Source organism: Rhinoraja longicauda, chromosome 4 (genome assembly GCF_053455715.1).
Source record: "Rhinoraja longicauda isolate Sanriku21f chromosome 4, sRhiLon1.1, whole genome shotgun sequence".
NCBI classification, from domain to species: Eukaryota; Metazoa; Chordata; class Chondrichthyes; order Rajiformes; family Arhynchobatidae; genus Rhinoraja; species Rhinoraja longicauda.
Window position 1 is genome coordinate 35,535,062 of NC_135956.1, and position 20,838 is coordinate 35,555,899.

General features: G+C 41.3%; 1 protein-coding gene across 6 annotated transcripts in view; it reads right to left on the reverse strand.

Moving 5' to 3' along the window:
* LOC144592691 (focal adhesion kinase 1) overlaps positions 1-20,838 on the reverse strand; it is a 359,949-nt gene that overhangs the window by 240,379 nt on the left and 98,732 nt on the right. Inside the window, exon 1 of one of the 6 annotated variants that reach the window (XM_078397521.1) lies at positions 3,717-3,822. The exons of 4 other annotated variants lie outside the window; for them this stretch is intronic. In XM_078397521.1, coding sequence (XP_078253647.1) covers positions 3,717-3,762 — 46 coding nt within the window. In that variant the 5' untranslated portion in view covers positions 3,763-3,822. Of the gene's footprint in view, positions 1-3,716; positions 3,823-20,838 lie in introns of those variants that run through there. One more of the 6 variants, XM_078397538.1, reaches the window with a different exon arrangement.

Sequence of the window (20,838 nt, forward strand, 5' to 3'; positions counted from 1 at the left end):
CCAGGTCTCAGGTCTATCCAGTCGATGGTGTGTCCAGGTCTGATCCCAGGTCGGATCCCAGGTCTGATCACAGGTCTGGTAAGAACTGTATACTGTCCCTCCCTATATCTGGCTCCTCCCAGTCCCTTATGCCCATATATATATACACCACCCTGTACATCTAATGACCGCCTCCAAGTGCCCAAAATAATATGGCAAGATACATCTAAAAATATATATATTATATGCCAACAGTAGCTAGTCTAAACATAAATGGCTCCTACAGTAACTATTCTTGATTCTCCAATCTTCTGAATGACTTTTATTTTGAAACTGAAAGAGCCTGACTTTGCTAAACTTGATCAACAACAAAGAATATCACAAAATTTAACCAAAATTAAATCAAAAAAGATTGCGCCTCATGTTTTACACAATAGTACAGGCCCACCACCGGCAACTGGTAGTCTGGCACCTCCTTTAATCTAGACAAAATTAGGAGAGTGTACTTGAAATCCTCCGCCTCCGGAAGTCCCCACAAAATTGTGGCACCTAGGCCGGGTGAAGTGGCCGATCTCGACCTCATCAGAATTTTCACGGCTGATTAGCAGGTCAAATTTACCCCCTGCGGCCAAGGCTCTGGAACTTCATCCCAGGCAGATTCATTCCCATAGCCGACGTCCAAGGCCATCTTTCCAGTATCTCAGACAGTTCCAGTAACGCTGGACTCCTTTCGGAGGTCCACGTCAGATAGTGGAGGGCTGGTCGCGCTCGCACTACTGTATTTTTGGCGGATTCAGCAAATCCCAGGTCAGCCTGGTAGTCCTGCCGGGAAAGTGGCATCTTGGCTCCACAGACCGCCACCAATCCGACCATAATCGGGACTTCAGAGGGCAAAATGTTAACTGGCACCCGGGCTGCCCGTGCGCGAAATGTAAGTTTTGCTGTATAATTAATTTACATGTAATATTTGTTTTTAGGTTTCTAGCAGTCCATGATGTTTTAGAGACATGGGAGGGATACAATAAGTGGGTCAGAGGTGTATTGTATTATTGGTCTGTTGGTCTGGCAAACATATAATATGGCAAGGTCTGGAACCATGGATATGGCCAAATATTGGCGGACCTGTATATCTTTTATAGCATAACTAAGAGAAAAGCATAAATACATAAAAATCTAAGAAAGGTCATTTAACCTCATGTACCTGCTCCACCATTAAAATATCTAACCTTTTACCTGAACACTTTTCTGAACTAATCCCTGTCAGATACCCGAAGAATTTTGCTTGCTTTAAAAAGATTCAACACTCCATGCAGATCAGACACACAGTTTAATCTTTCCTGAAAGGGAAACACTATTCTCCCATCCAATCCCAAGAATCAACCTGATGAACGTTCACTGCATACGACACAGTCTAGGTGCAATCTCATGAGGGGCCTACATAATTGCAGTAAGGTGTCTGTGCTCTCATACTCAAAGCCTCATGTAGAGCCATTTATAGTAATAAACACAGAAACAGGTCCTGATGCCAACCATATCAACGTCAACCTTAATGTAACTAACTATACTCATCTTGTTTACCAACAATTGGGCCAGAACTCTCCATGCATTGGTGGTTCAAGTCATATTAAATGCTGCACTCATATCTGATCCACCAGCCACTCTGGCACTGTGTTCCAGATTTCAACCATTCTGGTGCTGATACTCCCTGCAGCAGATGACAGAGAGACTGCTCTGTATGGTTACGAGAATCTGATGTGTCTTCTTTTTTAAAGATAGATAAGATTATGGAATCTCTCAACTGCAACCACTTCCTCGATGTGGATGATTTGCCTTCAACTTTCAGTTATTCATGTTAAAGGTCCATTGAACATCAACAGATTACAATCTCAAAGTTTAAAAATGAGGATGTTTCCACTAGAGTCATAGAGTGATACAGTGTGGAAACAGGCCCTTCGGCCCAACTTGCCCACATCAGCCAACATGTCCCAGCTACACGACCCCCACCTGCCTGCGCTTGGTCCATATCCCTCGAAACCTGTCCTATCCATGTATCTGTCCAGCTGTTTCTTAAATGTTGGGATAGTCCCAGCCTCAACTACCTCCTCTGGCAGCTGTGGAGCCTAAGTCTTTGCGTATTTTTAAAAGTGGAGATTGATTGGTTCTTGATGAGTAACGATGTCAAAGGTTACAGAGGGAAGACAGGAAAATGGAGTTGATCAGAAAAGACAGATCAGCCATGATTGAATGGTTAAGCAGACTTGATGGGCTGGATGGCTGAACTCTGCTCCCATGTCTTATCAACACAAAAAAATATATATTTGAGAGCATGAACTCACCTTTTCCAAAGTATATTCCATCCGACATGTGCTTGGTCATTCATTTGCCAGTCTGTGTCACCTTATAGTATCTCCGAACATTGCTCACCTAAACCCACACCAGGGGCCACCAGCAATCAAATAACTGACATGCGTTGCCCCTCATCCAAATCAAATATATAGACTGTGTACAGGTCGGGTCACAGTGCAAATTCCTGTGGCACTCCACCATCAGTCATCGCTTCCCAATCTGAAGATGAACTGCTATTCACACTAAATTTGTCGTCATTAACCAATGCTTAATCGATATGTACAAAATTCCAGTCTCTACATACTGTAAAGATTGTGTAATAATTTCAAAGGCCTTCTAAAAGTCCAAATATATCCCATTCAGAGGTTCCACCTTATGAATGTTACAATTTTTAAAAACCAATTTATCAAACATGATTTTCCTTTCATAAATCTGCCCAATCAAATGATCATGTTCCAAGGCTCATGTTATGATTTTTAATAAATTCAAGTATGCTTATTACTGATGCCATGTTAACTGGCCTGCATTTCCCCAATTTCTCTCCCCCTTCTAATTTTGAAATATCAGCATTATATTTCAATATGTGGGAATCATTCATCTATGGAAATCCATAAATTCAAATTTGAAGACTGACCTAAAATAGCTTACTTGAATTTGGATTTAAGTCACAGGCCTTGTGAATATATATATATAGAGATATTAAAGAGTGAGAGTATGTGTAATGTGATCTCTGAGATATTTTCCTTATTCTAGTATACAAATGTACATATTTTACGCATCCTATTATGAATCCTATTACTAAATTACAAACAAAGTGACTTCACCTCAAAAATACTACATTTGCCATGTCCCAAAATTAATTTTAAATGGCCTGTCCCTTCTTTCTGCACAAACATCAAATTTAAGGTTAGAAAATCCTAACTGCATCTTTTTAAACCAAGGGAAAAAACAGCCCAAGTATGCAACAGAAACTGCCAATTCCCTGCACTTTGGACATTTGTGCTTCAATTGTTGACATAACCAGGAGCGCTGTCAGGTCATAGCTGGTAATTACAATTTAACAAGATATGGTTTGACTATCTTAACACAAATTAGCATTTCAGATAAATATTTTTCTCAAATTTTAGCCTCATGTATATGAATTGTCAATTTTCGGATAGATGAAACATCAATTATAAACAGAAACAAGGTCAAAGTAAACATAGCAAAGCAGTACATTGCTGCCAAATAACAAAAGATTTCTACTGCAACCCACAAAAAGGAATTTAAAATACTTCACAGAAATCTATATAATCATTTCAGATTTTAAAAAAGAACATTTGTTACATTGCTGACAATTTCTTCTCTCTCTTAATTAATTGAGTAAGATTATTTTTTAAATTTGCCAATACCTTTGGCCCAGCATACTGGGAATGGACTGCACCCGCTCCTCTCCATGCAGACGACACCTGCCTCTTGAAATAGGCCTTGCCAGCATACACACTAGTCAAGCGACTGCATACAACGTCTCAATTCAACGCTGCCAGTATGGGTTCCAGCAGGGGGCTGGGTAGACACTTCAGTGTTCAATATAGTGCAACACAAAAACCCTGCTTCCTTTCACAGACGCATTCACAATAGTTCTCCCATTACTGATTACACAGTTGTAAACAGCATACAATTCCTTCGGCAAAGAAATGCACCGACCAGCTTTCAAGTTTCAATTTCTCCTCATGTTTCTCGTGCACCCGAGCCATCTTTTCCAGTACAAACTGCTAAAAGGCACTGCTGGAGCTTACAGCCAGCTCCATTTGGAGTTGATTAGCAAGCATCTTATTAATATGCTAATCTCACCCACAGACTCCTATTTACAAAACCGCCGAGAAAATTCAGCCGATGTCTTAATGCAAATCAAACTTGACCTAGGTCATGACTGTATGCCTTCGGATGTGCCTCCTGCATCTGCAGAGATTTCCCCTGCCACCCACCTATCTCAAAACTTGTTTTGTTTGAAATTACGTTTTAAGGTCAGAAAACAAAATTATGCAGCTACTTGTTCATCTAGCTGTACTCAAACCATGTGAATAGTGAACCCTTTATCGCAACCTACACATAGCAGTATTGAAAAGTCTGCACACGTAGTGCCTCAAAACTAGGACAGTGCTATAAAAACTGACCTATCAGTACCACAGCTAGCTCCCGGATCCTCAAAGGAAGCTTCCATATTTTCCATATAGTTAGGAAGCTAAAGGTTGATGACTGACTTCATTCACTAAATTGGCTGCCAAATATATCACATTGTTACTTACACACCTTACTCTTAAAAGTAGTAAGGCCATTTATCAGTTCACCGGGGGTAATTAAAATGGAACAAGCTTAAAGTTGTGTTTCAATTTCAAAGAACACTGTAATTTATCAGCATTTTATTTGATAAAGACAGCATGTCAGTATTATGATCAAATTATCTGATCTACCTGTAACACTACTTTCAGGGAATCGTGTACTTGTACTCCTTAGATTCCCCCAGCTCTACAACATTCCACATTTGAAGATGACGGGTGAACATAAGGAATTCAAAATCTACTTGCACATTATTTTACATATTATTTATAACAGGGCAGCAAAAGAATGTGCAACCCAATTGATGAACACCTACACTGAATCATCAATGAAAGACTCCCCAAAATTAAAAACAAAATACAAATGATGAAAAAATACGAAATGACATGGATAAATACTATATTATTTCTGTCCCAGAGGGTGTGAATATTACATTCACCCCAAGCAAAAACGTTCTAAATTCTCCTGATTTGGAATCAATTTTTTTTAATTGCCAAAATGGGCATGTATGATTGGAGGGATAAGGTGAGAGTATTGCAAATCAGCTATTATCTATGATCTGTAAAGTACCGAGTTTATAATTAGGCATACAATAACTACACTTTGCAAAATGTAATCTGCACATTATATACCTGATATGTCTGATCTATATTTTGAAGAAGTGACAACGGAAGTGGACATGGTTGGTTCTACATGCTACTTGCATAGATTTGTTCTCATAGTAAAAGTTCAAAATGTAAGCTTCTGGAACTGGATGCAAATAATTTATCAATCAGGAAACTGGCTGAGCAATTAAAGAAATTATAATTGGCAGGTACTCCATTTTTTCTGAAACAGTGATGGCACTCCACAGGAAGTGTGTTGGGGCCACAACTATTTTCAATTGAAGAAATGTTTTGCATGACAAAGCCATAAGCAACAACCAAGTTTGCCACAAATATGAATGACACTGTAAGCAATGCCAATGGAAACAATGTTATAAAATAAATGAGTGGGTAAAATTGTGGAAAATAAAATACAATATTAACTCATCCACTTCAAATGTGAAAAAGACCGAATATAGCACCGAATAATGCACAGCTGGAATGAATCAAGATAGGGTTCCAGTTACCAACTTATTTGTAAGTATCATTAGGTGAAATTAAGGGGGAAAAAAAGAGGTTTATTATTATTATTATTATTGTCACATGTACCAATACAGTGAAAACAATTATTTTGCAGCCTATCCAGGCAGATCATACCATGCATTGATACAACTGGCAGTGCAAAATGGAAATGAAGCAGTGCAGAATTTTGTATTTCAGCTACAAAGTGCAGATAAAAAGTACAAGGGACATCATGAGGTAGATTGTAGATCAGGAATACATCATACAGCATATGAGAGGGCGATTCTAGAGTCTGATAACTGCAGGGAAGAAGCCGTTCTTGAATCTGGTGGTACATACTTTCAAGTTTTTGTGTTTTCTCTCTGGTGAGAGAGAAGAGAATAACTGGGTGGCTAGTGATCCTTGATTATGTTGGCTGCCTTCCCGATGCAGTGCGAAATCTAGATGGAGTTGTGTTGATGGAGGTGGTTTACATGATGGACTTTGTTTGCACACTATCCAGTCAAAACATACTATACACGAGTACAACAGGTACAAGAGAAAATTAGCAGAGTGTAGGATAAAGTGTTGAAGCATTAGTGTTAGAGAAATACAGCTTACAGAAAAAAAATGCAAGATTCACAATGAGGTATATTGGAAGGTTAGAAATAGCCAGTTCATGAGAGGATTGTTCAGTTGTCTGATAACAGAAGGAAAGTTGCTACTTGCTTTCAAGCTTCCGTATCTTCAACCAGACATGAGAGGGCGAAAGAGGGAATGACTGGTGCAAATGGCCCTGGATCATGTTTACTGCTTTTTCAAGACAGCGTGATGTATAGATGGGGAGGTTAATTTATGATGGACTGGGCCACATCCAGGACTCTCATCAATTTTGTGCGGTCTTAGACAGAGTCGACATCATATTACTGAACTCTCTATCTCCTTCCTGAACTCCATCTTGTCATTGTTCAAGATCTGGCCCACTACATCGCTGTAATCTGTAAATGGTTTTGGAGCATAATTTGAAGATAGACACAAAATGCTGGAGTAACACAACGGGACAGGCAGCACCTCTGAAGAGAAGGAAAGGGTGACGTTTTGGGTTGAGACCCTTCTTCAGACCGAAAGTCATGGGAAAGGGAAACAAGAGACGATGATAAAGAGAGATATAGAACAAATGAATGAAAGATATGCAAAAAAAGTAACAATGATAAATGAAACAGGCCATTGCAAGCTGTGACTGGGAGAGAATGAAAGCTGGTGTGACTTGGGTGGGGGAGGGATGGCGAGAGAGGAAATGCAGGGTTTACAAAGTTAGAGAAATCAATATTCATACCACTGGGCTGTAAGCTGCCCAAGCAAAATATGAAATGCTGTTCCTCCAATTTGCATTTAGCTTCACTCTACAATAGAGGAGGCCAAGGACAGAAAGGTCAGTGTGGGAATCGAGAGGGGAATTAAAGTGTTTAGCAACCGGGAGATCAGGTAGGTCCACGCAGACTGAGTGAAGGTGTTCAGCGAAATGATCGCCCAATCTACGTTTGGTCTCACCGATGTACAAGAATCCACATCTTGAACAACGGATACAGGAGATGAGGCTGGAGGGGGTGCAAGTGAACCTCCGCCTAACCTGAAAGAACTGTTGGGGTCCCTGGACAGAGTCAAGGGAGGAGGCATAGGAACAGGTGTTGCATCTCCTGCGGTTGCAGCAGAAGGTACCGCAGGAGATGCAATACCTGTCCCTACACCTCCTCTCTACACATAGAGCATAATTTGGCTGCAAGATCCTGAATGTGTAGGGGGTATAGAAGGGGACTGAGAACATATCCAATGGGGCATTGGTGTTGGGAATCTAGGTAATGCTTTGCTTGTATTAAGAGATATAGAATAGAATATATATAGGGGGATTCGTAGAAATAACAACATTATTATACAACCTATTGTTAGGCCCAGGTCCAATACAATACAAAGGCGGCACGGTAGCGCAGCGGTAGAGTTGCTGCTTTACAGCGAATGCAGCGCCGGAGACTCAGGTTCGATCCTGACTACGGATGCTGCACTGTAAGGAGTTTGTACGTTCTCCCCGTGACCTGCGTGGGTTTTCTCCGAGATCTTCGGTTTCCTCCCACACTCCAAAGACGTACAGGTATGTAGGTTAATTGGCTGGGTAAATGTGAAAATTGTCCCTAGTGGGTGTAGGATAGTGTTAATGTGCGGGGATCACTGGGCGGCACGGACTTGGAGGGCCGAAAAGGCCTATTTCCGGCTGTATATATATGATATGATATGATATGATATGATAATTCGGTGCCAGGAAGGGCAGGCCGTAGAGAAAGTTCAGTATAGCTATGCCAGAATGATATTTGGGTGCTAAGAATTAGATTAAAAGAGAAGTTGCCTAGCAAGTTTGCAGATGATACCAGGGGAAGAAGGCTGTCAAAATGTTCATGGGAAAAAGATCAGCGACAGAAATGGGCGGAAAAAGGCAGATGGAGATTAATCTCAGGCAAGTATAAGGGGCTGCATTTCAGGAGGTTGAATGCAAAGAGAAAACACACAATTAACAATAATAACGAACAAGAAACGCAAAGTTTAAAGGAGTTGTGCAGGGCAAAGTTTTTTTTACAGAGTGTGATGAGTGCCTGGAACAGATTGCCAAGGATGATGGTGGAAGCAAATATTATAGTGTCATTAAAGAGGCTTTTAGATGGGTTCCTGGAGTGCAAGGAAAGGAGGAATATAGGTCATTTTCAGGCAGATAAAATTAGTTCATCTTGACATCCTGTTCAGCCCAGACATTGTGCATCAAAGGGCCAGTTCCCGTATTATACTGAATTCAATTCAATTCGAAGGATTTGGGAGGGCAATTCAAATTTAATTTTCATGATGTTAAGGAGAACATAAGGTGGATAGCTGGAAACCATTTCCTTTGATTGAGGAATTGAAGCTTAAGTGTCATATTCTCCAAGGTAGGTCTTTCAGAAGAGAACGACAAGACCAAACGCAGACTGCGCGATCGTTTCGCGGAACACCTTCGCTCAGCCCACTTGAACCAACCGGATCTCCCGGTTGCTGTCCTCGGTCTCCTCCATTGTCAGAGTGAGGCTAAATGCAAACTGGAGGAACAGCATCTCATATTTCGCTTGGGTAGCTTCCAACCCAGTGGTATGAATATTGATTTCTCTCACTTCACCTGGCATTCCCTCCTTATCCCTCCCCCACCCATCGCACTAGCTTCTCATTTTCACCCCACAAACAGCTTACAATGGCGTTTCCTTTATCGTCGTTACTTTTTAGCATATCTTTCATTCATTGTTCTTTATCTCTCCACATCACTGTCTATTTCTCTCCTTTCCCTGATCCCTAACCAGTCTGAAGAAGGGTCTTGACCCAAAACATCACCCATTCCTTCTCTCCAGAGATGCTGTCTGTCCTGCTGATTTACTCCAGCTTTGTGTCTATCTTTCAGAAGAGAAGTTGGGAAATTGTCCCACATGCAAATAATTAAAGTAGGTGACAAATTTGTTTTGAGTTGTCTGTCTGAGAATTAGATGTCAGAAATGTAATTGATATTTATCCAGTACCTCACACTGCATAGGAAAAAAACTGCAGATGCTGGTTAAAATGGAAGGTAGACACAAAATGCTGGAGTAACTCAGCGGGTCAAACAACATCTCGGGAGAGAAGGAGTGGGTGACGTTTCGGGTCGAGACCCTTCTTCAGACTGATGTTAGGGGAGGGGGTGGGACAAAGACAGAATGTAGTTGGAGACAGGAAGACTAGTGGGAGAACTGGGAAGGGGGGGGGATAGAAAGGGAAAGCAGGGACTATCTGGAGTTGGAGAAGTCAATGTTCATACCGCTGAGGTGTAAACTACCCAAGCGAAATATGAGGTGCTGTTCCTCCAATTTGCGCTGGGCCTCACTCTGACAATGGAGGAAGCCCAGGACAGAAAGGTCAGATTGGGAATGGGAGGGGGAGTTGAAGTGCTGAGCCACTGGGAAATCAGGTAGGTTAACCTGCGTGGGTTTTCTCCGAGATCTTCGGTTTCCTCCCACACTCCAAAGACGTACAGGTATGTAGGTTAATTGGCTGGGTAAATGTAAAAAAAAAAATTGTCCCTAGTGGGTGTAGGATAGGGTTAATGTACGGGGTTCGCTGGGCGGCACGGACTTGGAGGGCCGAAAAGGCCTGTTTCCGGCTGTATATATATGATATGATATGATATGAAGACGGAATGATCGCCGAGCCTGCGCTTGATCTCGCCGATGTAGAGAAGTTGACACCTAGAACTGCGGATGTAGTAGATGAGATTGGAGGAGGTGCAGGTGAACCTCTGCCTCACCTGGAAAGACTATTTGGGTCCTTGGATGGAGTCGAGGGGGGAAGTAAAGGACATCTCCTGCGGTTGCAGGGGAAAGTACCTGGGGAGAGGGTGGTTTGGGTGGGGACAGGTGGACCAGGGAGTTTCGGAGGGAACAGTCTCTGCGGAAATCAGAAAGGGGTGGAGATGGGAAGATGTGGCCAGTAGTAGGATCCCGATGGAGATGGCGAAAATGTTGGAGGATAATATGTTGTATGCGACGGCTGATGGGGTGGAGGACGAGGACAAGGTGGACTCCGTCCTTGTTACGAATAGGGAAGGGGGCGCAATAGCGGAGCTACAGGATATTGAGGAGACTCTAGTCTATAATGGAAGAGGGGAACCCCCGTTTTCTAAAGAATGAGGACATCTCCGATGTCCTAGTATGGAACACCTCATCCTGGGTGCAGATGCGGTGTAGACGGAGGAATTGGGAGTAGGGGATAGAGTCTTCACATGAAACAGGGTGGGAAGAAGTGTAGTCAAGATAGCTATGGGAGTCAGTGGGTTTGTACTAGATGTCGGTCAATATGACACGTTCCTGTGATGGAGATGGTGAGATCCAGAAACGGTAGGGAGATGTCAGAGATGGTCCAAGTAAATTTGAGAGCAGGATGGAAATTAGTGGTGAAGTTGACGAAGTCAGTGAGTTCTGCATGGGTACAGGAGGTAGCTCCGATGCAATCGTCAATGTGGTGGAGGTAGAGTTCGGGGGTAGGGCCAGTGTACGCCTGGAACAGGGATTGTTCGACGTACCCTACAAAGAGGGAGGCAATGCATTGGTGCTACCTCCCGGTTCCCCTCTTCCAGACTGAATTTGTTCTTTCTAATTCAGTATTAATGATTAAAAGTGAATTACATACATTTTGATTTCAAGATGTTAAAAGAAATTATTGAGGATAGTAACATGAGGATGCCATGAGATTTTTTTAAATTGTGAATTGTGATCTGGAATACATTGTTTGAAAGTTAGAAACAAACAGTGAACATTCATAGCAGAATGAGATGAATACTTTCACAAAAACATTCAGGGACTCCGGAAAGGAATAAATAGTAGCATTAATGTTCTTCAAGAATAGAATAAGCACAATGGGATGAATGGCAACATTCTGTGCTACATAATTTAGTGTTTCCTAGAATGCACACCAAAGACAATAAAAAGTTTTTTCTTCCAAATGGGACAAAAATATCCTTTAGAATGATAATACTCTGATAAAAACACAATCCATACAGGACGAGCAGTTAAAGTCATTTTGCCAGTGCCGTACACATCTCAAAAAATTGTTGACAAAATGGCACACAGTGCTAATGTATTAAATATTTCATACAAATTAAAAAAGTTATAGTTGCATGCTTGATTCGAGATCTGCACCTGCTTTAAAAGGATATCAGCAATGTTAGTGCCCAAGAAGAGCAAGGTGACTTGCCTCAATGATGACTGACCAGTGTCACTAATACGCATGGTGATGAAGTGCTTGAGAGATTGGTTATGAGGCATATCAATCCCTGTTGTAGTAAGAACCTGGACCCACCACAATTCACTAACTGCCATAACAGATCAACAGGGAAATGTTTCTCCACTCTGCACTGGACCACAAGAACACGCATGTCAACCTTTCATTGACTACTGCTCGGCACTCAACACCTTCCAAACTTATCAAACTCAGCAAGTTAGGTCTCTGTTCATCCCTACGTAATTGGTTCCTCAACTTCCTCATCAGCAGACCACAATCAGTACAAATTGGCAAAAACACTCCCTACTCGATAACCATCAACACAAGAACACCTCAACAGTGTGTGCTCAGTCTCCTGCTCTACTCTCTCTATACGCATGACAAGCCAGACACAGCTCTAGTGCTATCTTTAAATTCACCCACAATACCACCATTGTTGGATGAATAAGAGGTGACAATGAGTCAAAGCACAGGAGGGGGATTGATAATCGGAATGAATGGTGTCAGAATAACAATCCTTTTCTCCATGTTACCAAGGAGATGATTGTTGACTTCAGGAATAGAAAGCTGGGGTCCACAAACCTTTCTTCATCGATGTTGCCAATTTAAGAAAGTCAACAACTTCAAGTTCCTGGGCATGCATATCTCTGAAGATGGGTCCTGGGCCCAACATATTAATGCAATCACTAAAGAAAACTCATTGACACCTTTACTTCCTTAGCATATTTGGTATATTACTTAATATACTATTGAATTATAAAGGTGTATGGTAGAGAGAGTACTGACTGGTTGCATTACAGATTAGTTCATCAAATCAAATGCCCAGAAATGAATAATCCCATAGGGCAAAGGGCTTGAACAGGTGGAGCTTCATAGGTCCAGGAAAATTTTCTTTAAAAATATTGAGAGGGGCCTACTAGAGGGCATAACACTGGTTCTCCTGTAAAGGAATGAGGTAGGACATGTGACTGAAATGTCAATTTTGGGATTAATGATCATGATTCTATTACTTTTTATATAGTTATGGAAAAAGAAAGGACGGGTCCACAAGTTGAAGTCCTAAATTGGGGCAGATGTAAAGCTTGGTCAGCATGGAAAAGTTTGGAGAAAGGGTATGTTTCTATGGTTTATGACTCCCAGCAAATTCGCCAACTAACTTAGATCACTTAAAAATAAAGTATTCAATTTTGGGGTTTTTTAAACAATGAATTTCCTAACCATATAATGAAAATTTGATCGAGTTATAGAAATATAATGTTGCACATGTTTAACAAGAAATCAGATCAAGTGATATTCCTTGGAGCATAATTGTTTATTCTTCAGATTTTCATGAAACTAAACATGGAAAAATATCTTATATTACTAAATAGCAAATAGATTATGTATGCTTCATTATTAAGTATTCATTTTGAGTTCACTAGTCCAAGCGTTGATGATTATTATTGGCTTGCAACGCAGAGCAGTTCTGTTCAATTCCCAAGAAAGGATTGCATACAATTCTAGTTCACAACTCTGCCAATGTCCCAGTTTTTTTAAATCACTGCAATGTGCTAATGGGCTATTAATGGCATGCCAGGACAAATTCAATTTAATATGATTGATTTTTCTTATTCACTTAAAATGTTAGAAAGTGAGTAGTTTATTTCACAGAAACTACCGGTATTCCAAAGAGCGTCAACGAGATGAACTTTACAGTACAGTGTTCGTATGATTTCCCAATTTTACAAATTTATTGTGAAGAGTGACACACTGCCAAGTTTGAGTTTCCTGCTATCATTGTCCTGGCAATTTAAAGAATTGGGGCTGTGCATACAGACTTTCCAGCATTGAATGTTTATTATATATTCCTTTCCATGTTTGCTTTATCTAAATAGATTCAGCACACAGTTATAAGCTGAATTGAATTTGCCAATTTATTTTGCCCAGCTGATTACCTTTTCAATATATCCTAACATTTTAAAGGTTTCTTTCTCATCATCAATTTTGTCATTATCTGCAAACAACATTTCAGTTTCAATAAATTTGCATCAAAAGCAGAATGCTGAGGAACCAATCCCTGTAAAATACAAAATAGATCAGCCTTAAAGATTAAATAGAGCAACAGAGTCAAAGGAAACAGACACTTCAGCCCAACTTTTCCAAGCTGACCAACTTGCACTATCTACACTTCTCCCACCTGCCTACGCTTTGCCAATAACCCTCTAAACCTGTTCTATCCATGTACCTGTCCAATTGGCTCTTCAATGTTATGATAATACCTGGTTCAACTACTTCCACTGGCAGCTTGTCCCATATACCCAATACCCTTTTGTTTCCCCACAAATTATTTATAATCCCTCAGAATATTTTCCAATAGCTTTTCTACCACAAATATCACACATGACTATCACATATCTTGACCTACAGAGCAACACATTAATGTTGTGGTTTGCACTGGTGCCTCACAGCTCTGTAAAATCGGCACAGACCATCAACTATTTACACTAATCTAGTACTAATCTGTTATTTGACCCACATTCCAATCCATTCTCCCCCGCCATCACTCTAATGTTATACCACTCACCAGGATCAATTTACCTCTCAACCCATGTGTTTAGGATGTGCAAGGCAGCCAGAGAACCCAAGGAAACCGGCACAGAGACAGGAAGAATGTACAAACTCCACATAGACATCCTCGGAGGACAGCTTTGAACCTGGATTGCTTGAGCTGCAGGAGCAGTATCTCTATTTGCTGTATTACTGGGCTACCCACAGGAATGGATCTAAATTGTATCTTCTAACTCATGCGCCTAATGTCTGAAATGAGTAACTTCTTGTCTGTAAGTTATTCAATCTCAAACAGCTGCATATCCTGGAGTGGAAAAACATTTCAAGTGCAATGACCTCATCATACAACATAATGATGCTGAAAAATAATCATGGACCTGAAGCATCAACTCTGCTTCTCTTTCTTTCTTTTTTTTTTCTCTTTCTTTCTTTTTTTTTCTCTCTTTCTTTCTTTCTTTCTTTCTTTTTTTCTTTTTTTTTTTCTTCTCTCTCTCTCTCTCTCTCTCTCTCTCTCTCTCTCTCTCTCTCTCTCTCTCTCTCTCTCTCTCTCTCTCTCTCTCTCTCTCTCTCTCTCTCTCTCTCTCTCTCTCTCTCCCCCCCCCCCCCTCTTCCCCCCCCCCCCCTCTTTCCCCCCCCCCCCTTCAGAGATGCTGCCTGATCTATTGAGCATCATTAGAATTGTTTTATTTCATTTTTCTGGAATCTGCAGTATTTAACCTTCTCATTGTTAGCGTATTTTTTGGAGTCAGTGTTATTCAAAAGGTATAATTTTCAAACATTATTGAATGCTTTATTGTCACATGTGAGAAGTCACAGTGAAGTTCTTTGCTTACATACCCAAGGTATGTAAATAGTTCCCCATAAAGGGCACTTACAAATAATACATAATCTATCAAAGTTAAAATGGAAAAAAAAAATCTATGCTGGGAGATTATTAACTCCAATGCCTCTAAAACATAGATCAAGAGTCAAGAGTCCAGACAAGAATGTTTAATGGTCATATGTACTGACAACAGAAGAATGCAATTCTTACTTGCAGCAGCTTATAGTTTAACAAGATTCTATTGCCAGGAATCAGAGTACTGATCCCTAACCAGTCTGAAGAAGGGGCTCGACCCGAAACCATTCCTTCTCTCCAGAGATGCTGACTGTCCCACCGAATTACTCCAGCTTTATTTCAGAATACAGATGATAAATCTGTTATAAACCAAACCAACCAACTTTGAAATTAATGGGCAAGTCAAAACCAGTTTTGAAAGACTATCCCGTAAAGTTCTGAAAGTAGTGATCACAAACATTATGCTGAACATAAAAGATGTCATAAAAGTAATAACTTTAAGTTTATTGGTCAATGATGTACACATACAAAGAATGTGCCTTGGTGCTCCGTTCGCAAGTAACAACACGAACATACATTAAACAATTAAGAATAAAGCGTAAAACATTAAAACATTAAAAATACAACATTACAGTTTAAACATGTGAATGAAATAAACCAGAGCAAAAAGAGGCTACAGGCTTTTGGTTATTGAGTAGAGTTACTACTCGCAGAAAAAAAGCTGTTTTTATGTCTGGCTGTGACTGCTTTGACAGTCCGGAATCGCCTTCCAGAGGGAAGTGCTTCGAAGAGTTTGTGACCAGGGTGAGAGGATCTTGCCCGCTCGCTTCCTGGCCCTTGCAGTGTAGTTCGTCAATGGGGGGAAGGTTGCAGCCAACAACCTTCTCAGCTGTGCGAACGATCCTTTGCAGCCTCCGGATGTCGTACTTGGTGGCTGAGCCAAACCAGACCATGATGGAGAAGGTGAGGACGGACCCAATGATAGCAGTATAGAATTGGACCATCATTGCCTTGGGCAGATTGTGTTTCTTCAATTGCCGCAGGAAGTACATCCTCTGTTGTTGGGCCTTTTTGACTGTGGAGTCGATAGTGGCCCCCCATTTAAGGTCCCTGAAGATGATGGTTCTAAGGAACTTAAATGACTCCACAGATGTGACTATGGTGTTGTTGAGTGGGGGGAGGGGAAGGGGATTTCTTAAAGTCTACAATTAGTTCCACTGTCTTGAGAGCATTGAGCTCCAGGTTGTTGCGATGGCATCAGGACGCCAGCTGTGTCACTTCCGATCTGTAGGCAGATTCCTCACCATCCTGGATCAGTCCAATCAGGGTTGTGTCATCCGCAAACTTGAGCTTGACAGAGGAGTCTGTGGAGGTGCAGTCGTTGGTGTAGAGAGAGTAAAGGAGAGGGGAGAGTACGCAGCCTTATGGTGCTCCGATGCTGAGGGTCTGTGGGTCCGAGATGTGCTTTCCCAGCCTCACATGCTGCTTCCTGTCTGTCAGGAAGTTGATGATCCACTGATAAGAGGGGTTCAGGCACAGTCAGCTGGGAGAGTTTGTAGTGTAGTATCTATGGCACAATGGTGTTAAAAGCAGAGCTAAAATCCACAAACAAAATCCTTCCATAGGTCCCCTTGTGGACTAGGTGCTGGAAGATGAAGTGCAGGCCTAGGTTGACTGCATCATCCACCGATCTATTGGCCTGGTATGCAAACTGCAGAGGGTCCAGCAGGGGGTTTGTGATGTTTTTCAGCTGGACCAGCACAAGTCTTTCAAAGGTCTTCATGACTACAGAGGTCAGTGTGACAGGGCTGTAGTGATTAAGACCAGTGATCCTTGTCTTTTTGGGTACAGGGACAATAGTGGAGACTTTGAAGCAGGCTGGGACAGTACAGGTTTGTAGGGAACTGGTTGTGAATGTGTGTCAGTGGGTCAGATAGCATCTCTGAAGAAAACGGATAGGTGATGTTTCGGGTCGGGATACTTCTTCAGTCTTAGCTAATAAAGCAAAGAATCCCATATACCATCTTAACCATTGTATCCACCTGCGCTACTGCCTTCAGAGAAATTTGAATTTATATTTCTCAATACTCCCAAGTAGTCAACCATTCGTTGTTTACATCCTGGCCCCATAAACCCTCCCAAAATGCATCACCTCACACTTAACAGGATTAAATTCCACCCACCATTATTCTACCATTTTACCAAGTAAAATTATGGGTCGAATGGCCTAATTCTGCTCCTATCACTTATGACCTCTTAACCTCACACACCTTTCTTCTGTCAGATAAATTATTTCAGAAGCTTGTTCTAGTTTATGACAATATAATTATCGGCTCGTTTCCTCTTGTGATTGTTTACTCAATTGAGGTTGATATTTCCAGCAAACTATTTATCACAAGAGTACGATGAAAAGTTTATGAAATTACCCTTTTTATTATCCAAGCTAGATGACACTTTCCATGTACGACTCGCTCTAAATTGGTCTCCTGGTATTCCATGCATTTCTCTGCCTGTTGCCTTTCAGAGGAGAGCAATGCAACCAAATATAGTAATAAACCTCAAATTTCCTCTATGTCAAATGCTTCATCCTGCAAAACAATGACTTCATTGTTCTAATTTATTTTACATCCTTTAGGAAGTTCCTTGATTTATTCCTTTGGGTGACCAAGGCTGTTGAGAGATTGGTTTCACGACTGAGGAACAGCATAGTTCTTTAGCCAAGTGACATTTACTCCTTTCAAACATTCATCAAAATATTTTACACAACAGTACATTAATATTGTGCCAAAGACAACAACAGGAATGAGTTCCTTGACCTGTTTTCTCATTGTGAATGCATAAAACTGTAAAACAGCGGATTGCAGAAAAGAAAACCACCTGGCTCAATACTTCAAATCAAATACTTTTCCAGTCTTCAGATTCAAGAGTAACCACAGATGGTCATGGTACTGAATACAGTGAAGATTGTAGAAAAGATGGATTTGTTTAAGTATTACATGCAGAGAGGAAAGGAAATATGTATCTTTAATACGTTGAGTTGTGTGCAAAGTTAAATGTTAAGTGGAGAAGAAAATTAAAAGTGTGCAAAATATAGCAGAACACTGGGAGAACAGGAACAACTGACAGAAGAGGGGAAAAAACTTGTTCTAACATAGGGCAGAGTTTCAATATAAAGTTACAATTGTGCTTCGAGCTTAACAGTCAATGAGTGCAGGGATGAAGTCATTAAGTTACTTGAGTAGCAACATGTTTTAGAGCATTGCTACAGAGCTGCAAATTTAAATCCCACTTTAGCTACAAGGGAATTTAAAGTCAAGTAATCTGGCGTTTAAAAGAAAAAGTTACTCATTAATAGAAAGTACACACTGCTGGATTATTGTAGGAATTCATCCAAATCAATCAATCCGACAATGTCCTTCGGAGATGGAGATCTACCATATTTGCCCAGGTGGATCTGCATGAAAATGCAGATGCACCAATGTAATTGACGCCAAAAATTGAAAACTGCAAAAGTTGGACATTTCTGAAAAAGAAACCGAAAATGCCAGGAAAATGTGGCAGGTTGGGAAGGTTTAGGTATCTTTTTTGTCACATATATCGAGGCACAGTGAAAAGCTTTGTTTTGCATGCTATCCACACAGTCTACCATACCTAGATATAATCAGTTCAAATTCAAGTACAAAGGATAGAGCAACGGGGAAGAGTGCAGCATTGTTTCGTATCAGTTCCTTATACAAAATCCTCATTGGGGTAGAGGTGAATCAAACTCGTGAATTTAATCTGAAAAAGAAGGATCTTTCAGAAACCTGATCTCAGTTAAAAGTGGACAATAAATGCTGGCATTTCCAATGATATTCCAATGCCATTAATGAACAAAGAAAAATTAGAGCCTTCTTGGGTTAGGTTTCGATTTCATTATTAACAAGTGTATTTTGGTGCCAGCTGAACAATGAAGTTGCCTGAAGGCTGCAAAAAAAACGCATATAAATCCCATTCATAAACATATTAAGCCACACATGCCAGAACAACATGTCTGGAATGGAGTGGACAGTTGTTTGTGGGCAGTATGAACTGCAATAGATGACTCAATCTCATATTGCTCCAGTTTAGAACCATGCCCAAGAATAAATTGGAGATGCTCTGATGCAAAACAATATTAAGTTTGTGCCACATCTTGGTTAAGAAGTTCAGATTAGAAAGGGATGGTACAACCAATGTTCTGAACACCAATGGTAATTAATGAGAAATCCTCAACAAAGACCTGCCAAAGTTGATCACTTCCAAAAAAACACCAAAGTACTTGGAAGACAAGAGTAAATGACAAACATTACCATCTTGAACCACAAAGCCATTTTAAAGGAGAGGAAACACAATATAGTAGTGATGAAGAATTCATAAAGTGGCAGAAATGAATAACACCATTGTTAACCGAGAATGAATTCCACAAATCAAATGTTCTACCTGATACCATGAGGAATGGCTCAAAATAGCTGAAGTTGAAGTTGCAGCTCACATCATGCTAACAATAAAAATTGTAGCCAAGAGGTTCTGTTCGAAAGGTGTGGAGAGGTAAAAGTTATATTGTCTGCAGGAAGGACAAGGAAAACGGCAAAGGCAGCAGGATTGCATGACTGACCAATGATAGGACCTTTTATGTTAAGATGTGTCATAACCAAACATAAGCCAGTGAAGAACCAAGAAAAGGAAGGTATTTAAGGTGCTGGTGGAAACTACCCAAAGGACTATTTGCACTTGGTTGTGGTGTGGGAGAATGCATTGATGAAAGATTCAGCAAGAACAATATAATAGTTTTGAGAGGATACTTTGCCTTCAATGTAACTTGAGGTAAGCAAGTTAAAGTTGTTAAAGTAATTAAAATCAATTTCAAGGTATCACAAAATGCTGGAGTAACTCAGCGGGTCAGGCAGCATCTCTGGAGAGAAGGAATGGGTGACGTTTCGGGTCGAGACCCTTCTTCAGACAGATGTCAGGGTAGGGGGCAGGATAAAGAAAGGATGTAGTTGGAGGCAGGAAGACAGTGGGAGAAGTGAGAAGGGGGAGGGGAAAGAGAGGGACAGAGGAGCTATCTGAAGTTAGAGAAATCAATGTTCATACCACTGGGGTGTAAGCTGCCCTCGCAAAATATGAGATGCTGTTCTTCCAATTTGCGGTGGGCCTCACTATGACAATGGAAGAGGCCCATGACAGAAAGGTCAGACTGGGAGTGGGAGCCACTGGGAGATCAGGTTGATTAAGGCGGATTGAGCGAATGTGTTGAGCGAAACAATAGCCGAGCCTGCGTTTGGTCTCGCTGATGTAGAGAAGTTGACATCTGGAACAGCGGATACAATAGATGAGGTTGGAGGAGGTGCAGGTGAATCTCTGCCTCATCTGGAAAGACTGTTTGGGTCCTTGGATGGAGTCGAGGGGGGAGGTAAAGGGACAGGTGTTACGTCTCCTGCAGTTGTAGGGGAAAGTACCTGGGGAGGGCGTGGTTTGGGTGGGAAGAGACGAGTGGACCAGGGAGTTACGGAGGGAACGGTCTCTGCGGAAAGCAGAAAGGGGAGGAGATGGGAAGATGTGTCCAGTAGTGGGATCCCGTTGGAGATGACGGAAATGTTGGAGGTGGCTGATGGGGTGGAAGGTGGGGACAAGGGGGACTCTATCCTTGTTACGAATGGGGAGAGGGGGAGCAAGAGCAGAGCTGCGGGATATAGAGGAGGCCCTAGTGAGCCTCATCTATAATGGAAGAGGGGAAGCCCCGTTTCCTAAAGAATGAGGACATCTCTGATGCCCTAGTGTGAAACACCTCATCCTGGGTGCAGATGCGGCGTAGACGAAGGAATTGGGAGTAGGGGATTGACTTTTTACAGGAGACAGGGTGGGAAGAAGTGTAGTCAAGTTAGC